At 35.7% G+C, this 18,658-nt stretch overlaps 1 protein-coding gene across 1 annotated transcript in view; it reads left to right on the top strand.

The window, feature by feature from the left end:
- BCAS3 (BCAS3 microtubule associated cell migration factor) overlaps positions 1 to 18,658 on the top strand; it is a 532,737-nt gene that overhangs the window by 85,048 nt on the left and 429,031 nt on the right. The window contains exon 11 of the mRNA XM_072407233.1: positions 6,660 to 6,743. Coding sequence (XP_072263334.1) covers positions 6,660 to 6,743 — 84 coding nt within the window. The remainder of the gene's footprint in view (positions 1 to 6,659; positions 6,744 to 18,658) is intronic.

Here is an 18,658-nt window from a genome sequence, read left to right on the forward strand (position 1 = left end):
TTAAGATTCATTCATTAAAATTTATTATTCAAACATTTTCCTGTATGACACAATAATTAAACAATCAACGTAGAATTTGAAGCTTTAATCAACAAAAAAAAAGGATAAGCAGACAAAACAACAAACTATGATCATTTTTTTGGGGAGGAGAATTGACCTAACTGCATGTTTTTGGGATGTGAGAAAAAAATAAAATGCTTGGTGGAAACCATCACAAACACAGGGAGAACCACCTCTATCCAGATAAAGTCCTGGACAAATTTTGGCCCTGGAGCCCTAATGCTGCAAAAGCAGGAATGCTAGCCACTGAGACACTGAGCCATTGTGCTGCATGTACAATAGGATAGTGAAGGGAATCATCCCTCTTATTGTGGAACTAAAGCTTGGGATACTTACCTGTCCCCATTCCGTCGCAGGGCTTTGCCATCTTCTTCCTTATTTTCCTAGATGTGATCTTCGGCCATCTTGATTGGCCCGGCCACAACAGGGATGCTGAGATTGTCAGGTATCCTTGACAGTTCCTCAGAGTGATCAGGCAGGTAAGAATACTTATTGCAGAAGGGAGATTACCTGTCCCTTTTTGCTATAATGTTGCCCGATCCAAAATGTTTAAAGTGAAATCTTAGTTCCTAGTTAAAGGATCACTACCATTCTGCAATGGCAAGTAAGTACTTTAACCGTTCTGTTGTTTTTTAATTTAGTCTAGGATAAGTGTTAACATAACTACGTATCTGTTGAGCAGAAATACACTTTAAGTAAAGCAATCCATACCTAGAGTATATAATTTTTTTCTCATCAACTAACCTCTGTCAGCCAAAGAATCATCAAAACCTGTATTGACATTGTTAGGCCTAAGCAGATATATTTCCCATACAGAATGTTATTGAAACTGAAGGTTGTCAATAAAGCTCATTAGTCAGTACTTATTATCAATAAATCCTCCCCAAGTTCAAGCTTAGGAGATCTGGAGCATCAGTAAATTACAGGCAGTAACAGCAGTCGTCTTATTTTGTTTTCTGGGTAAAGAGAATCTGGGCAAACCTTTAAAAGTATGTAAAGTGTATAAAAGTATAGTGTGTAAAAGTAGATGCTCCATTTCACCCTAAATCATGCTTTGTTGCATCCCAGGGTTGCTGATTCCCTGCAGCATTTTTGCCTGCAGTGTAATGCGATGTATTTCAGGGGCACACATACAACTGGTGTGTTTTGTTTCTTTTATCAATGAAATAATGAGGTTGTAGTCTTGCCTACAAGGATTGAATAGCTGCGGTTACATTGCATTTTTATGTTTTAGTCTCCTTACTTAGCAGTTGGATAGAAGGTCTGTATATCCTATAGAATGGCCCCAATATGTGCTAATCAGACAATTGTTTTACGTTTCTGATTGAAGTGCAGCCAGCAGCCATTTGTGTGGGCGTTTTTTTTTGCCCAGACTATGATGCTTCCTGTGTTACTCAATTTGCCTGAAGTACATCCCAGATTTTCTCCCCATCAGTCATTCATATTTTGGCCCTTAATACAGATTCCTTTCTTTCTAAACTCTTCTAAGGCAATAGCGTGAAATTTGTTTCATTGCCACAGTTGTGTACATGTTTGTTCACATCTGTAATTTATTTCTCTTAAGGGATGGAGACATACAAGACAAAGGGGTTATAAATGTTGTCTCTGACATCATAAACATATCATCTCACAGGCCCAGCCACACGTATACAAGCAGTGGTATTATGCAAGGGCTTAAGTGTTATACGCAGAAAAAATATTCTGCTACCATTTACAAAGAAAACACATATGTAACGCTGAAGTATGAGGTTAAAAGTCTTAACCTGATTTTTATATTTCCAAAGACTTATTTCCTTTTCGAAGCATTGGGAATATTAACCTAAGCTTTAGAATACAGCTCTAGAGGGATAATTTATTTTGATTATTCTTTAATTTATTAGGAACCACAACCATCCAGCAGCTTTTTGCCACAGTTCCCAGTAGAAAAGCAAAAAAAAAAGTTCTAGAAAATCCACTTTTTGTAGTATAGTCTACTGGACATTACATTATGTGTTACCTCTCAAAGTAATTTTAAATTGTTGATGAATCATATTTGCTTCTCATTTCTGTGTATAAAGCTGTTTTGTACTGGAATGTTCCAGGCAGTAACTTTTTACACACAGTTCCACTTAAGCTGCATTGCAATACCTTGGTAGATCAGCTTAGGTAACCACATTTGAGGCCTTCCTTTTGGATTTCGTTTATTCATGTTTCTTCTGTGCAAGGTGTGTATGGATTATGTAAATAAACCTCATCAACCTGTTTAGAGTAACTTGGTCGATAAGGGCTATTCTCAGTGGTCAGAGGCTTTAGAGAAGGTTCAGCTTTCCTGTAAGGTCAGGATAGGCAAGTAATTAAAAAAAAAAAAAAAAAAAATCTTTGATGCCTACTCTCAGGCAGAACTTCTTCTAAAGTTCTAACTTCTAAAACTGCCACAACATGTTGGAAAGCCAACATTTCGGGGCCATGCAGGGTCCCTTTCTCAAGGCAACATAGTGACACTCTTACTCTACTACAAGGTTTGTTTCCTGTATGGAGTTCATTGTTATCACTCATATTGCTTAGGTAACATGACTCTTGGCACACCATTTCGTAAAACAAGTAGTCTATCTAGTGTGAAAATACTTGTTGCAGTTCAGTTACTCACTAGTTAAAAAAAAAAATTATGAGAATGACAGACCTAGAGCCCAGATCCTCAAAGTAACAAGCCAGTTACACCAACTCTCATATTGTTTTTTCTACCTCAGAATTTACAAACCATTACAGTACACAAGGGGCGATTTTTATTTCCAATTAAAATTCTGATTAAATGATAAAAATGTTTGGATCTGAAGTACAGCCCTTCAGTCATTATGACTAACTGATTTTTAGGGTTTTTGATTGAAAGTGTCGGTAAAGTCCTGTGTTTTGTATAAACAGTCAAGCAAATCTGATTGGGGGTTCCTGTTTGACCTGTGGTTCACCCAATTCCCATAACACAGATACAAGGGAAGAATATTGTAAATATGTGTATTATGGGTTTGATTACCTATTGGAAAATTGATTGAATTGGTCCAGTGTTCAACCCAGAATTTTTTGTTAAGCTGGGTGGGAAGAAATTGTAGGCGGATGACAGCCCCTGTATTGTGACCCAACTGTTTAGTTGACCACCCAAAAATAGCTAGGTGGTTACTGAAAAGTGCTGAGAGGTGTGCCCGGCTAAAAGGGGTCAGGGAGAACACTTGTGGTCTGTTGAGTGCAAAGATGGCAGACCTGTTTGTGTGTACTTATGCAAACCAACATATTGAGGGTTAAAGTATATATTTAAAAGACATTGGCCGTGATTTAATAAAGTTCCCCAAGGCTGGAGGCAATACACTTTCACCAGTGAAGCTGGGTGATCCAGCAAACCTGGAATGGATCTGGTCCAAAATTGAAAACGTTTGCTAACAAGTAATGACTTTTAGGAAATCTATTCCAGGTTTTCTGTATAACCCAGCTTCACTGATGAAAGTGTATTCTCTCCAGCCTTGGAGAACTTTAGTAAATCAGGGCCATTGTGCCTGTAGTTGGGCTTCCAATGTAGTACCATAGAGAGGAGTATTCTAATTGCCTTTATTGTTTGTGTGTGTGCTCCCATAAGCTTCCAAATTTACCTCTGTTTCTGAATGACTATTTCTTTTTGACAGTTTGTATCTTTTCTTTTATTTTAGGTGAAGAGTGTTATATGTTTTTGTAAAGACTATTAATATTTTTCATTCTAAAGTTATATACAAGACTTCTCCCCACTATTTTAATCTTTCTTTTGTTCAAAGTTCATCCCGCTTTTTGTAAATATCAGTTTCTCACTGAGTAATTAAATGTTGCGTAAATACTATCTTCCTAAATACTTCTAATTTTTCCTAATACGATTCTCAGAGGATGCATAAATAAATCTAAATAAGAATCAATTAAGTAGAAAAACATCAACTGTAAAAATCCTCTAGTAAATAAAATATTTAATGTAACACAGACGAAACAGGATCATTTGATTATATTTATTTAAATGTATTTGTGGTTGTAGTGCCAGACCAAATCTCTTTTTTGCAACAAACATGTATCCTTAATGGATATGTTTGGCTATTAAAAACCAAAGTCGCTCAGGCTACAGTCAGAGTGGCACCCAGAAGATTATTAAGAGAGGGATAAGTATCTCAATTAAGCATTTTGTTTTATTTTGTGGGATAAAGTGTGCAATCTTTTATATACAATATTGTGTATCTTTTTGCTTACACAGTTATTCCTCGATCTAAATATTACAGAGTTTATGGAAATTACAACAGATTTATTGCATGATGCATAATATAATTCTTATTCATTAGAATTAATGTTTGGTATATATTAATTATGACAAAAGCTAAATTGCAGTTTGGCAGCCCTTTTCTAAACACCTCTCTCTTCAAATTTAAACTGTACCTGGACTCAGGAGACTTTATCCTTCAGTGGATGTGGGACAAGTCAGTAGTGACTGATGGTAGCACACAACTATTTGGAAGCAGGAGTGAGCTATGCCTAGCAAACTCCTGCTTCGCTTCTGTGAGATGCAAGGAAGATCTAATATGAGGTTACTTCAAATCTATTTTTTTTTATTTACTAAAGGCACATTAGTATTGTTATTAGGTGCTAATAATTCTCTTCTGGGCAGCCTAACTTCGAATTTTAAGTGGAGGTTAACATGTTCATATGAGAATGGGAAAGCTGCCCTTGTAGAATGGAAACTGTGATTTTCATAGATCCATGTGGCTAAATATAAACAACGGGTGGCTAATCCCACGACAACAAGGTAACATATTTGAATTCACCCAGAAAGAAGATTAATATGGATGTGTGTAGAATTTTTTTGTATAAAAGTAACACCACATTGTGCCCTTTTTTTTTGAAGATTTTCTAAATATTAGGTGAGGGGTCTATTAGACTGCATTCAGAGAAACAAAGCCCTCATCATTAATGACATCACAAGCTAGGGTGGACTGTTCGCAAAACCAAGAAACTAAGCAATCTTTTTTGTATACCCCTTCTAGATCTAAACAAACCTTTAACTTTTGCAATGCTTTTTAATCCAAGAGTTTGGCTTTTAAATACGTAATAATATGTTTGTTCTGGGTCAATTACTTGGAAATAATTTTCCTTAAAAATCACTTCTCAATCACTTGTCACTTCTCAAAAATTTACAGAGGCCCACCTCTACATAGGTTATTTTGTACTTTGTTTACTGAAAATCTCCAGGTAAAAAAAAAAATCTCCGTCACATAAGCTTCTGTTGCTTTTTGCAACAGAGAGATTTATGTTAGGGAATACACTAGGTGTTTTAGTTTATTTGAGTATACATTATGGGCTTGAGATCCTTTACTGGTTAAGGTAAACCATTTAGCTGTAAAAAAAATATTGTTCTAACTATGCACTTTTTTTCAAACACAAAGGCTATTCCCTGCATTTCTTTTTGTTTTTTTTAAATAAATTAATACACTAACTGCATTTCATTTGTTTCTCTCAATGATGGAGAAGTAAAAATTTGTGAAACTAAAAGATAAGATGTCTACTGAAGACTGCATTTGTGAAATTTGAAATGTACAGATCTGCTATATAGATTATCAGACAGGAAAATCAACTCAGGGTGCAGGGAATTTCTATGATTGATGGCTTTCAATCTGGTGTACAGACTTGTCATTAATTATTAAATACTATTTATTTATAAGGCGCCAACATATTCCACAGTAGAGTGGGGGTGAAAAATCAAGGCTTTTTACTGTATGACATTTTTTGATTTTCATTAAATCGTTAATGACAGAATGGCTATGAAGAAACTGGTACAAAAAGACTTGTGAAGTCTATCGAATGTACAATCAACTGGAAAAGAAGAAAAGAATGATTTCCTTTTTCTGAATATTCATGTTTTTTTCTTCATATCATGGCGTAAAATGGGCAAAAAGTTGGGGTTGATCACTTTTTTCTATTATTTAAAAAAAATAAAAATAAATTTTAATTGATTTTTACGTTTACCATAATAAGTAGAAACTACTTATAGCTAACACTTGTCAGTGATACGAGTTCTAAAATTTAAATTACATTTTTTTTTTTTTTTTGCTCTTTTATATCAAACGGCAGTACATAACTGGCTTGTAGCTTTGCTTCTGTCATGATCAGTCAAATGTGCAACGTATTTGTCAGTACTAATATTTAATGGCTGGGTAGATCCAGCATTGCAGTATACAGATAATTTGTTTTCACAAATATGGGCACACAGAAGTAAATAAACAGTGGCTGAAACCTATTTCAAGTGTGGTCATTCTATTCAAACCTATCTGGCTATTAACCAAAATGAAAAACTGCTGTAATTTTGTTGACAGTAAAATCCATTGACCAACTTATTTGAGTATCATTTGCAAGAGTTTTAACCAGTAGAGATGGCACAACTAGCTCTTCAATTAGTCAGAAGCCATTAGCTGCATGTTTACAATGATGTTAGCTCAAGTTTACCCATTCTGGATCTGATACATGCTACATTTTGCAGAATAAACCACTATGTTGTTTTGTAGGTTGCCAGTGCTGTAGAGAGAGAGTTACTGTACTTATAGTTTAACATTTGTATTGTCTCTTTGCAGCTTATTCGGTGCCATCAGTCTCGTGGAGGAGCATGTGGAGACAATATTCAGTCTTATACTGCTACTGTCATCAGTGCTGCCAAAGTAAGTATAGAATGAAGTTAATGGTTTAGTATTGCTACAGTGATGGAAACCTAAAAGCCAACTCCAGTAGCTCCCTGCATTTTTAATTCTATACAAAATAGTGAATAACACCGTAAATCCTGCAGTCTTCCAACTGGACATGTGGCACCAAGGAGTTCTCTTTGTCTTCTTTCCTCCAGCAGTGGTCTGTCCTGAATGTTTCTGAGAATGATACCACATAATACCATAAACATTGTCCCAGTTGTGGGTATGTCTGTGGGTGTAAGGTGGTTTGATGGTGCACCCAGGGGGAGGTGGGAGTCTTTGACAAACTGGACCTACAGGAAGTGGATTAAATTATAATTGGCATCATTCAACCCAAAATAGATCCTAGGCAACATAGGCTAGATCAGATATCAGTGAGTATACAGGGGATGGCATCGCTGATGTGGCATGTCCTGCAATAGAAGTTACTTTTTATAAATAAATATATATATATATATAATATTATATTTTAAATGACATAATTATGAAATTTTGAGTGTTTAGAGTATTATGTTCATTGCAGACTGCAGCTAGAATCTAGCTGTCACAAATATAACTATTCCAGGACTGGAATAAGTCATTGCAGTAGTGATTAAGCTAATACAAAAATGGGCTATGTTCCAGATTTTAGTCAAACAAGGGGAGGTACAAAGCGTGATTTGTGTGTTGTGATTTAGTTTACACAGATTGCTTTAGGAATCCTTTGTCTAGGATTGAAGCAGAATTTCATGGCATTTTTTTTAAATCTCTTAATGGATGGTCAGCATTACATCTTAATTCATATCTATTCCTACTGTCTTCTGTCTTATAGATAGCTACAAATAGTAAATGAAAGATAATTTCAGAATTTAAGGCACTAATATTATGATACAAGTTCCCTTAGCCCATATATTATTACTTTGTTTATAAAGCTCCAACAGTTTACATATTGATAAAAGGCACAAAATACAGGAACCAGGAAACGTAGATCTTGATCGTACAAACTGTTACTACTAAAGTTGTACAATGCATAATAATATGAGTTTCCATCTATACATAAAGGTGATGGGAATTTCACCAAAAATGCAATAAAAATGTTAGTGACGATAATACAGACTTCATCTGTATGCATTTAAGGAACGATGAGCTTACATTACACTATCACAGCTGGTAAACCTTAATCAAAGTCGCTGTGTAAGCAATTGATACTCCTGATGAATTAATACAGAATAGGGAGCCATTCTTAACTTTCCCAAACATCTTAAAACTCAGTCGAGAAGGCTGGTTTGCATTATGCAAATGTATTGTCTGACCTTAGTATCCCATAAGATAAAGACGGGGGAATCTACTTGGAAATACATAAAAGGAGTAAGAAAGAGAGTGTAGAAAGGTTATTTGGCTCCCAGGAGACGATGCGTTAGACATTTGACAAATTTTATTTCTTCACCACAAGAAAGAGTATGTCTTAATTTTGGTTAGCAAGCTTTGTGCTGACTACACATGTTGATTTGATGATATCCATCTTTTGTGTATGTGAAATAATGTAGACATAGGTGTTACGGTAAAGGGGCTATGCAGAGAAAATAATGAGTGGCCATTATTGCTTTTTTAAACTTAAGGAATATAAACTGGAAAAGATAATGTATAGTTAAATGATTATGCTGAGAACAGCATTTACATTTCCAGATCTTGTGGCAGTGTATCCACAGTTTGCTGATGTAGTCATGTTTGGCCTCACTTCAGACTAGTGACCTGTCTTAACTGTGGTAGTTTTTCCCTTTCAAGCCTGTATTAAATTAAAGTTAGAAAGTTCATTTTCCCTTCAAGAATTTTATTATGCTGGTGAACAATATCTAACAGCACTTGACTTTATGTTATAAACTATTTAAAAAAAAATTGGCTATTAGTCTATAATAAAAATAGGTGAGAGATGTAATATATGGAAGTAATTTTTAGGGTTGGGTTAAGAACAACAGATATTTCTTAAAAACTAAGCCAAAATTTCTTCATATGGACAATTCTGCCCACCTGGATTGACATCTATCCCTGTGATTGTCATTAAAAAAATGCATCAAAACACAAACAATCACGCAGTACAATGTGCCGTTTTTTTCCGTTGTGCGCTGTACATAACATTTCAGCAAACTTCATATTGAGCATTGATGAACATTGGCATAGATGTGCATCATAGCACCAGATATGCTATGACACTATTTGGTGCTGTAACTGCTGTGCATGGACCCTGTCATTTAAAGGTCTAGATGACATTGGCCGGGACCCTGCACTTTCAACATCACTTCGCTTTAAGGCATCCTCTAAGTATGTGTATTTTGAAGATGGTAGCTCTATGCACTTCCATGCTGGAATAAGGTCATATCAGCAGGGCCTTGGACATGACATTCATTTTAGTATGCATTTTTTTGTGGAGCTTTTTAAGAAAGGCAAACATACATAGGATGTGTGTGTGCATAAGTTGCAGACTGGCGAATAATTTTTTATAGTATATTTATCTGCCTAACTGGTTTTAGCTTTTAGATCTTCAGCTACAGAAATTATTGTAGTCTGATTTGATTGCTTAGATGATTAATTTATAGAAAATATGCTTAAGGTAGTGGAAATAACAATGTAAAGCAATGGCTACTTTTGCTTACCCAAAGTGGCGTTCATAAGAGCTACACCACAGTAAAAGCTAAAGTAAGTGGACTTAGATATTCTGTGTATTGTCTGGGAACAAATAATAAACACACGTTCTCTTGTCACCTAATAACTGCCATTGATGCCGCCACTGTCTTTAACCCTGAGGTGGTAAATTGATTTACCCAAGCAGCATCTGTTTTCTTCTGTTACCTGATAACTCCTTAATGAGTCTTAACAGCTTATGTGAGCACGAAGCCATTAGCACTAATGGAGGGGGAGGACATTTGAAATGGCATGGGAAAGGCTAAAGATTACCAGTTGAGTTTTTGCAAATAGTACAGACTGCACATGGGAATAGCTTATAATGATCTTGTCTTGATATTTTGGACTAATGGGGCAGGTTAAATCTTTGCACAATAGCACATTGAATATGAATGAGAACTTAACCCATGCACATCTCTCCTCAAACTAAAGGTGTACTAATTGATGTACTATAGCTTCAGTGGTGCATACCATACATGTTCTGCATGAAGTTCAATAGAGAAGCAATTAGTAGAGCAATTGCATATACTGGATGTCTTTTGTTAACATGTGTATTTTGCTTACAAGATATGGAATGATTCTACAAACGTAAAAAAAAGCATTAGTTCATAAGTTGCGGTAGGTGATGCTGGGTTGCTGTATCATTGCAACTAAAATTAAACTCTGTTAAGGCTTTATTTCTGTGTGCCTGTTGGCACCCAACATCTTTAGCTTTCTTATTGAGCAATAGGAGTAGGAACCCCCCAATGGGGACACCTGTTCTTTTGCATTCTTCTGGGATGAAAATTGAGGAAGGATTTCTTCTCTCCTCCTGTTGTATTTTTAGGACATGATGCAAAAAGTAATTTTCCTAGAGTTGTGTGGACTGCAAAAAAAAAAAAAGAAAAAAAACCTTTGATAAGTGTTTTAACCTCCCCTGCTGTATACTAAACTATGCACAAACATCTCAGGGGAGGAACCTACATCCAAGTAAAATATAGAATCTATGGATTTCAAGCTCAAAATATTAATGTACAAGATTCATTTGCTATGGCTGACAAAATAAAATAGTGGGTAAGATTTTTTTTTTGAAAAAAACAAAAACTTTAACTTAAACCAGGGTGGCAGTCCAATTTTGTAGCAATGGAGCCACATTAGCACATTGACATCAAAATTCTGTGGTGCTTGCATATCCATGTGGCATCCATAACTCTGCTGCCCCTGTCCTTTCCTCCAGTAGCTAGTACCAGTACTTCATATGTTATTGATATCCAGAATTAGCTATGTGGCTACTACTGCAAACGTGTTCGGAAATTCCCACAGTAGCATTTCTTTCTCTACATTCTGTTGCAGTTCTTTGGTGAACACTGCTGCAATTGTGCACTAAATGCCACGGATTCTGTTTTGCATCCAAAAAATAAACACTTCTGTACTTGTCGCCTCTGCATCTGTTGCACATTTTTGCACTCACCATTACTGCACCTGACACAAGCTTAAAATTTTAGCTCAGCAGTGAGAATCAAAATTCAACACAGATAGAGACTGCAGGTACAAACAGACTAAAACTTTTCTTTGATAGGGTAGGTGAAGAGTATAACCTGCTTAGATTTGTACTGCTATTTGTGACTTGTGAGAGCAGAAAAACCTGTCAAAAATTGTTCCCTGGAGTTTAAATATTACCAAAACATCATTTAGAAATATATGGTCTGTGGAAAAAACACTGTGATTTCTAACCAATTTTTTTTAATATCCTGGAGTTCTACTTTAACATAAAGAGTTATGGTTTGTAGACCAGTAGGATATATATATATATATATATATATATATATATATATATATATATATATATATATATATATAATCTGTGTGTGTGTGAGAATTAGCATTTTGACTAATAAATACCTATTTTATTACCTGTCAATTATTTGTGACAAAGTATTATGTACACAATACTGAAGATTTTACCTCTGATCTAATGCAGTTCTGCAAGTCTAAATACTTTTGTGTACCTCCAGAAAGGTGTGTGATTCTACTATACATTGTACAAGAACCTATGGCTGAAAAAGTCTTTAAAATTATTATTGCTTACAGTGTATATGACACAGAAATCTTGTGGCCTGATTTTATTAGGCACTTCATTAGAACATGTATGTGCTGCAGAATTAATACAGCAATTTGCCATTTACTGAGACAGGGCTCTTAATTTTACATTTTTAAAATTGCATGATTGGTGCTCTTTAAGCTCTTGAACCCAGGAGATACTAAGCCACAAACCAATGTTTCCAAGAAGTGAGAAATTGATGCCAGTTACAGCCTTAATATAATGGGAAGAAATCTATATATTATTACCAATGCCTTTTCTACATTTATATACTCATATTTCTGAGATCAGCACATCGAAAAGACAACAGTGTAAAGGTAATTGGATAAATTATTGATTATATAATTGATAAAAGAAAAGCTGGTGTTTTATTTGTTTAAAGCTATTATGTATAAGTAAGCAAGTTTTGTGCCTAAGAGGGGACTGTCTGTAGACTTTTTTTGCTGCTTGTCTTACCACCTTTGTAGATTTTTCTTCAATTATGATTCTGTTGTGTTAAATGATTTTGTACATTATTACATGTTAAGGTATAAATTAATCCTAATGATCATAAAATCACCTGCACCATTTTTAGTGATCTTGCCGACCACAACATTTGATAGTGTATTACTGTAGGTTGTGGTGTGCTACAATGCAGGTGTTGGATGGGCTGCCAATACTCCCTTTTATCCCCCCCCCCCCCCCAAAAAAAAAAAAAAAAAAAAAAAACCTTTTTTTATTCCAACCAAGCACTCTAAACAAAGCAACAGTACTATTTGTGGAGATGGTATGTACATTGTGGTAATGTAGCTCTTCCTGCTAGGTTGGTATTAAATTGAATTTGTAGAACATGCTCAAAGATTGGCACTTACACTTATGTCTAGCAACAGTGTTCCCCCCCAGCCCCCTTCAATGCCACATTGCCCCATTCAATGCCCCGCACCACCCAGCATATTTCTGTAACCACCCAGCTGTTTTTAGTTGGTTATTGAAAAAAATAGGACAATAGAAATATGGGATACATACTAAGGGAGGGGTTCTTTAAAGCTGGAACAAATGATAGAGGGGGTAGTAGAAAGCAGAGATTCTGTCATGTGTTTGCAGGGAGAACAGTGCAATGAGAAAGCAAGTAACTAGGAACCTACAAGTGCTAGAAGTCGCTCCTGTTGTTTTAGGAAGGGCATGACATGCCCTGCTATACTGGCAGGGCACATTTTCTGGTTTATAATAAGGGATGTTAATGCAGTCTTTTTGCAGCTTAAGTTTTATTAATTTAAATAATTTGAGACCTCTAACTATTTTAGGGCACTGTGGGACATGGATGAAATATGTATACATTTTTGAAACATTGTAAGCGGTTTTATGTAATTCTGCAAGATTTACAAATGCTGCCATATTATATGTACTGTAGAACATAATATTGGAATAAAAGGACAAGACTGAGAGCAGTACAATCATTTGCAAGGAAGACACTCTAAGCACAGGATGAAGAAGGGTTAACTTTGCTTCCTGACTTTATGTTGCCGTCAATACAAAGTGGCGCCGAATTCTGTTGACCCTTCTGAGGCTTTCCTGACAATACACTAACAGACTTTGTGCAAGTCGTTTCCTATGAATTATTAAAACAAACGTTTGGCTGCTAATTGATGAACACTAATGTGTTTTCTAATCACTGCAGTTTGAGTTTTTAGCACTAAACAAAACAGTTACGATTGATCTGTGGCTTGGTCCTGGTTGCAGACGCCTGCAATCTCAGCCTTGCTTTTAAATGTTCATAGACGCCATGTAGCCCCAGGTCACATGGGATTGTGGGTCTGTCCTCTTCCTTTTTCTTCCATCTCCAAATTTAGTTACTTTGACTCTGAAGTCATTGGTAATTTAAGTCAATTCAGCTGTTATCCTTGCTTTAAATTGTCATCGCTTTAAAGTTCTTCAACAGACACACACAATTATTAATTTTTTATGTTTTTTTTTTTTTTATATTTGCCTTGCAATAAATTAGAGCAAATGTCCAGCCATTACCTTAATAGTTTTCATACTGATGAATTCGGGTTTCAAAAAAAAAAAAAAAAAAATGATAAGACAGAATAAAGGAAAGTAATGTTTTAGTTAATTGAAGTGCACAAAAATGTATACTTTCCTATGAATATGTGTATTATAATGATTAATTAGATGGAAGATTTTAGCAAGAGTAGGCAAAAGATTGTGGAATTTAAAAGCCATTTGATTAAAGTTCTTCAAAGTGTTTGAAACTTTATATTTAGCCCAGATAATCCAGACCTGGTAGTGTTTGGTTCTGAAAAGAAAACTCACCACTCACCATATAAAACCAGACATCCAACTTTAATTTGCCACTTTCAATTCAATCAGAATACAAATAAGGCAGCCTATTTTTGGCAACATTCATCAAATATTTTGTGCAGCCTTGTGGAGGTGCATTGGGATGCAGCTTTTTGGAAACACCCACCTTGCAACAATGCACTGGTGTAAACAAATTATAAGAAAAGTGTATGTGTGTCATTATCAATATTTTATATATATATATATATATATATATATATATATATATATATATATATGCTTTATGTCTACTAGCAAATTCTTCTTTTTGGTAATAATCTGTTATTGGACTTAAACGTTAACCCGAAATGGAAATCAAATGTATAGTTCGATATAAAACCATGTATAGCTAGTAAAGGTAAATTTATGCAGGAAAAAAAAGTTTAATGCTCTGTGTCTTCTACATACAATGTTTTATGTGAGCGCTTTTGATGACATTTCAGTTTCAGTCTGTAACACTAAACCAAAGGCATCGGCATATACATTTACTCTTGTGCCCCACAAATTGTTTTGCCTTTTTTCATCATTCGCCAAAAACACAAGATACAGGTCTTAGAGGGGTCACTTCTTTAATATTAGTAAGTGATGAAATGATGTGATAAAGTGCTGAAATACACAATATAAATCATCATTTATGAGGAGTTTTAATATTAAAGCTCAGCTGACAAATATGAATCAAAACTAGTGGAGAAAGTAGTACTTTTTACAGTGTTCTACTGGTAAGGGCAACTGTGCATCTGGCATAGATTAGAAAGAAACAAAGTACATTCAGTACAGGGAAGGTAAAGTATATTTGCAAGTATAATGTATTTTCAGTAAGTGCATATTTACAATTGCAATATTTACATTATGTTTGATTTACTAAATGAGTTTAGGTTGTTCACTTAACAAAGTCAGTTACTCTAAAGGCTTCATTTAATTAGTTTAGGAAATGCATTGAGTTTATGATAACTTCCTGTCATGCCCAACATGCCCAAAACAATTTTTTCTTTTTACATTTACTTGCAAAGTACATTTTTATCCTTTTTTATGACTAAGCTAAGTCAGAGGGCCTGATTTATTAAAGCTCCCCATGGCTAGAGAGAATAAACCTTACAATGGATATCTTAAAAAGTAATTTTCTTTTTGCTTGTAAATGTTTTGAATCCTTTACCAGATCCGTTCCAGGTTTTCTGAATCACCCAGCTTCACCGATAAAAGTGTATCCTCTCCAGCCTTGGAGAGTTTTAATAAATCAGGCCCAATGTGACAAAAAATTACTTTGAAACATTTGTCAGCTAGGGTAGCATAAAAACAGAGTGGGAAGGTTATGGCTATGTACACACATCAGATGATTCTCATCCGATAATCGGGTTGAAAGCAGACGATGTTGAAAGCAGACGAGAATCTGGCATGTGTACAGCATTTGTCTGTCAATCCAACAACTGTCCTGGCGCATCCATGGACGACAAACGAGGAACGATCATGATGAAAGTGAAGGGGAGAGAGCACAAAAGGGTTCTCCGTCTTTCTACCCCTCCCCTCTTCATAGAGCAGAACGGTGCTGTATAAACAGCGCTTGTTCATGCATCGTGCAGTCTTTTGTCCTTGGAAGGATCCTTTACAACGCCAATTATTGTACATGTGTACCTAGCCTAAAAGGGTAAATCAAATTGTACAAACAATCACCCTTCAACCAACTTAACTATTCAGCAGTGCAACAGACACAATGGGCCTGAATATTAAAGCTCTCCATGGCTTCACTTTTATCAGTGAAGCTGGGTGATCCAGCAAACCCGGAATAGATTGCTAGCAAATGTTTTCAATTCTGGACCAGGTCCATTCCAGGTTTGTTGTATCACCCAGATTCACAGATAAATCGGGCCCAATATCTGATTCTTAATACCACTCAATATCAGAGCACAGTATTGTTGAAATGGCATGGATGCATTGGGTCTATTCAGGATTGCTAAGTACTTTAAAATTGTCAGGCCAATATATTTGCTGTGAGTTTCTCAGTTAACCCTTATTGCTGTATTCCAGAGAACAAAGATTTGAAGTTGATGGAAATGTTTTTAATGTACAGAGTGGAGTCATGTACCATTGGAAAAACCCCCTTGTTATGTGTTCTTAACTAGAGCAGTGTTGATAAAAATTTGCACTCTTACCCAGACCACTTCTCCTTGTTCCTATGTTATACATTTGAGCATACTAAGCATCTCTGCAAACTCATAAAGTCATAAAATTAGAGTTGGAAAAAAGAGAGTCCTTTAAAAAAAATCAACATAATATAATAATAACGTTGTTAGTAGAAAAATAATTCTGAGTTGGAGGAGTGCTTAGATTCTGTCAAGGAAAGGATGCCTTGAGCCATACCAAAGATAACCACAGAACAGGTCTTGTTGGTCCCACCACAGAAAGTGCTCCAGTTCCTGCAATCTCGGAGTAAAAAGGGGGCAATCAGTGATCCCTGCCATAGGTAAATGAGGGGACATCGGGCATCCAGAATGTGTAGGGAATGTTAAAGCAATCGTGATAAGCCACATGGTCTCAATGAAGAGGGTAGCTCAAAAAAGTACAGGACAATCCAATAAAATGCTTCTATCCAGTGGAGAAAGGGTTCACTAAACTCCCCAAAGAAAGGATGTAGCTTAGAAAATGTTTTAAAAGATTTACAGACATCAAGAACATCAAGAGAGCATGTGCAAGCAATAGAAGCCAACATAACATCTCTATGTATATTATCATCCCTCTGTCTCCAAGGTAGGAATCCTGTTTGAACCCCCCAAAACCTTGTGTGAAAAGTAGGAGTTGTGGCAACTGTTGTAAAGTAACATGTCTACTAAATTAGTTATTTTTCTCATGAACAGTAATTTGGTATTGATAGAAGAATGGCCTGTTTATATGTTGTGTTTATCTAACTAACATGCAGCACTAACGTACATTTTAACACCTACATTTACTAGTTTGAACTGGGTTTCTCTAAATAAATTTAAAGAGTTACTTGTCATCATAATCATTAGAAAGTCTTTACATACGTGAGACTCGAAGAACACATCCAATCTTCTATTTATTTTGTTATTTGGCAAAAGCATACATTACTTTTTCACTAATTTATCAATGTCTTAAACTCCTTCCGCTATAAAGAGTGCCTTTCAGGATTAATAAAAAGTCACATTTACTAACTGTATGATTAACTTATAGAAAGATTAGGATTGCCCTATTAATTTAAAGAATTTACAATTGTTTCAAAATACAGATCATCATATATGATGGATGCCTAATGTGTTCTATTGGTAAATTTGACAGGATCATATTTATGCCTTAATAGCCTGAGAGTAGCACATAAGCATATATGTGTACATGAGTTTTTGGAGCAAAGATCTCTTGGAACTCCTCTTAACAAATATGATATCTATGGAGGCCTTAAACCAAAACGAAACCCCACTATATCCACCTGTCCCTGTTCCATCACAGGGTGCCACTATCTTCTTCCTTCCAGCGTTCAGTCCTTCCAGTTGCAATCCTCAGCCATCTTGATTGGCTGGACCAAGAATTATGTAACTTCCACGCAGGTCTGGGCATGAGTTCCTGGGCCCCAAGTGGCTCCAAACAAAGGAGCGAAAGGAATGCTCAAAATATGGAAACATCTAGGGAAAACAGGTGCAGGAAGCATGTAAAAATAAAAATTCTAGTAGGGACATTCGTTCTTATAATATTTATCTCTTATTTATCTCTTAACATCACTAAGAGACCACTCTTAGTAGTGTTAAGCAGAGGTAGGTAGTTGGTCTTGAACAGATCAGACAGAATGTGATGTGTTCTCAAATAATTAAGTCTGTGTTGTTGCCCCAGGAAAGGAAGCAGGGTAAGGCATAGGGGTATGTACCTTGTTGGTTGGAATGAAATTTCAGATTTAATTAAATGTTAGATAAGTAGGGGAACATTTCAAATTCAGATAAGAGAGAGGAAGAAGATTAACGGTTTCTGGATAATAAGTAGGATATCCATCGGGATAGTTTGTCTTAATGGGGGCCAATCTACACTCCATGAATATTTTCAATATAATTTGTTGTTATACCGTAAGTACTATATATGTATAGAATTGAGAAAATGATTCTAGGGAAATGGTTAACAGCTTTACAGAACAACCCTAACATATAATACCATTATACAGAGCAAACAAAAAAGAAAGTGTACCTTTCACCCAAACATACGCAGAGGACCAGAGTACAAATCTATAACCGAGCCCCTACCCAATCGAATGCTTTCTCAACATCAGTCAAGAGGACTGAAGAGGGCTGGGACTAAGTTTGTATATTATGTATAAGGGACAGAACTTGCAGATTTTTTTCCCATCGGGTTTCCTTCTAGTGATAAGCAAACCTGTTTTAGTCTAATCCAATGAGGAAGTAGTGTCTATAGCTGGAAAGCCAAAACCTTGTTGTATAATTTAATATTTGTGTGAAGTAGATACGTGGGACAATAGTTTGAACAACAGGACCTTGTCCAGCTTTGGATTACTCATGATATATGGAGGTGGTGAGGCTGTGTTTTGTTTGTGATACTCAATTGTAAAACCGCCTGGCCCAGGGGTCTCAACTGACGGTGTGGCTTTAAAGGTATATATATGTTATGGTAATGTTAATAAGTTTAAGTATGTAATAACCCTGCAATATTCATAGGTGAACCAGAGGGGGTTGTCTTTTTAACAGAAGTGGAGTTTTCAAACTGTGCTTTTTTCTGGTTGCTGGTTTTAAAACCAACGTTTCTGCTTCTTTTTTATTCTTACCTTACTAGTTATCAGATCACAAGTTAGAAAGAGACCATCTCTGACATGAGGGTACAGTGCAGA

The sequence above is a fragment of the Pyxicephalus adspersus genome, chromosome 1, assembly GCF_032062135.1.
Source record: "Pyxicephalus adspersus chromosome 1, UCB_Pads_2.0, whole genome shotgun sequence".
NCBI classification, from domain to species: domain Eukaryota; kingdom Metazoa; phylum Chordata; class Amphibia; order Anura; family Pyxicephalidae; genus Pyxicephalus; species Pyxicephalus adspersus.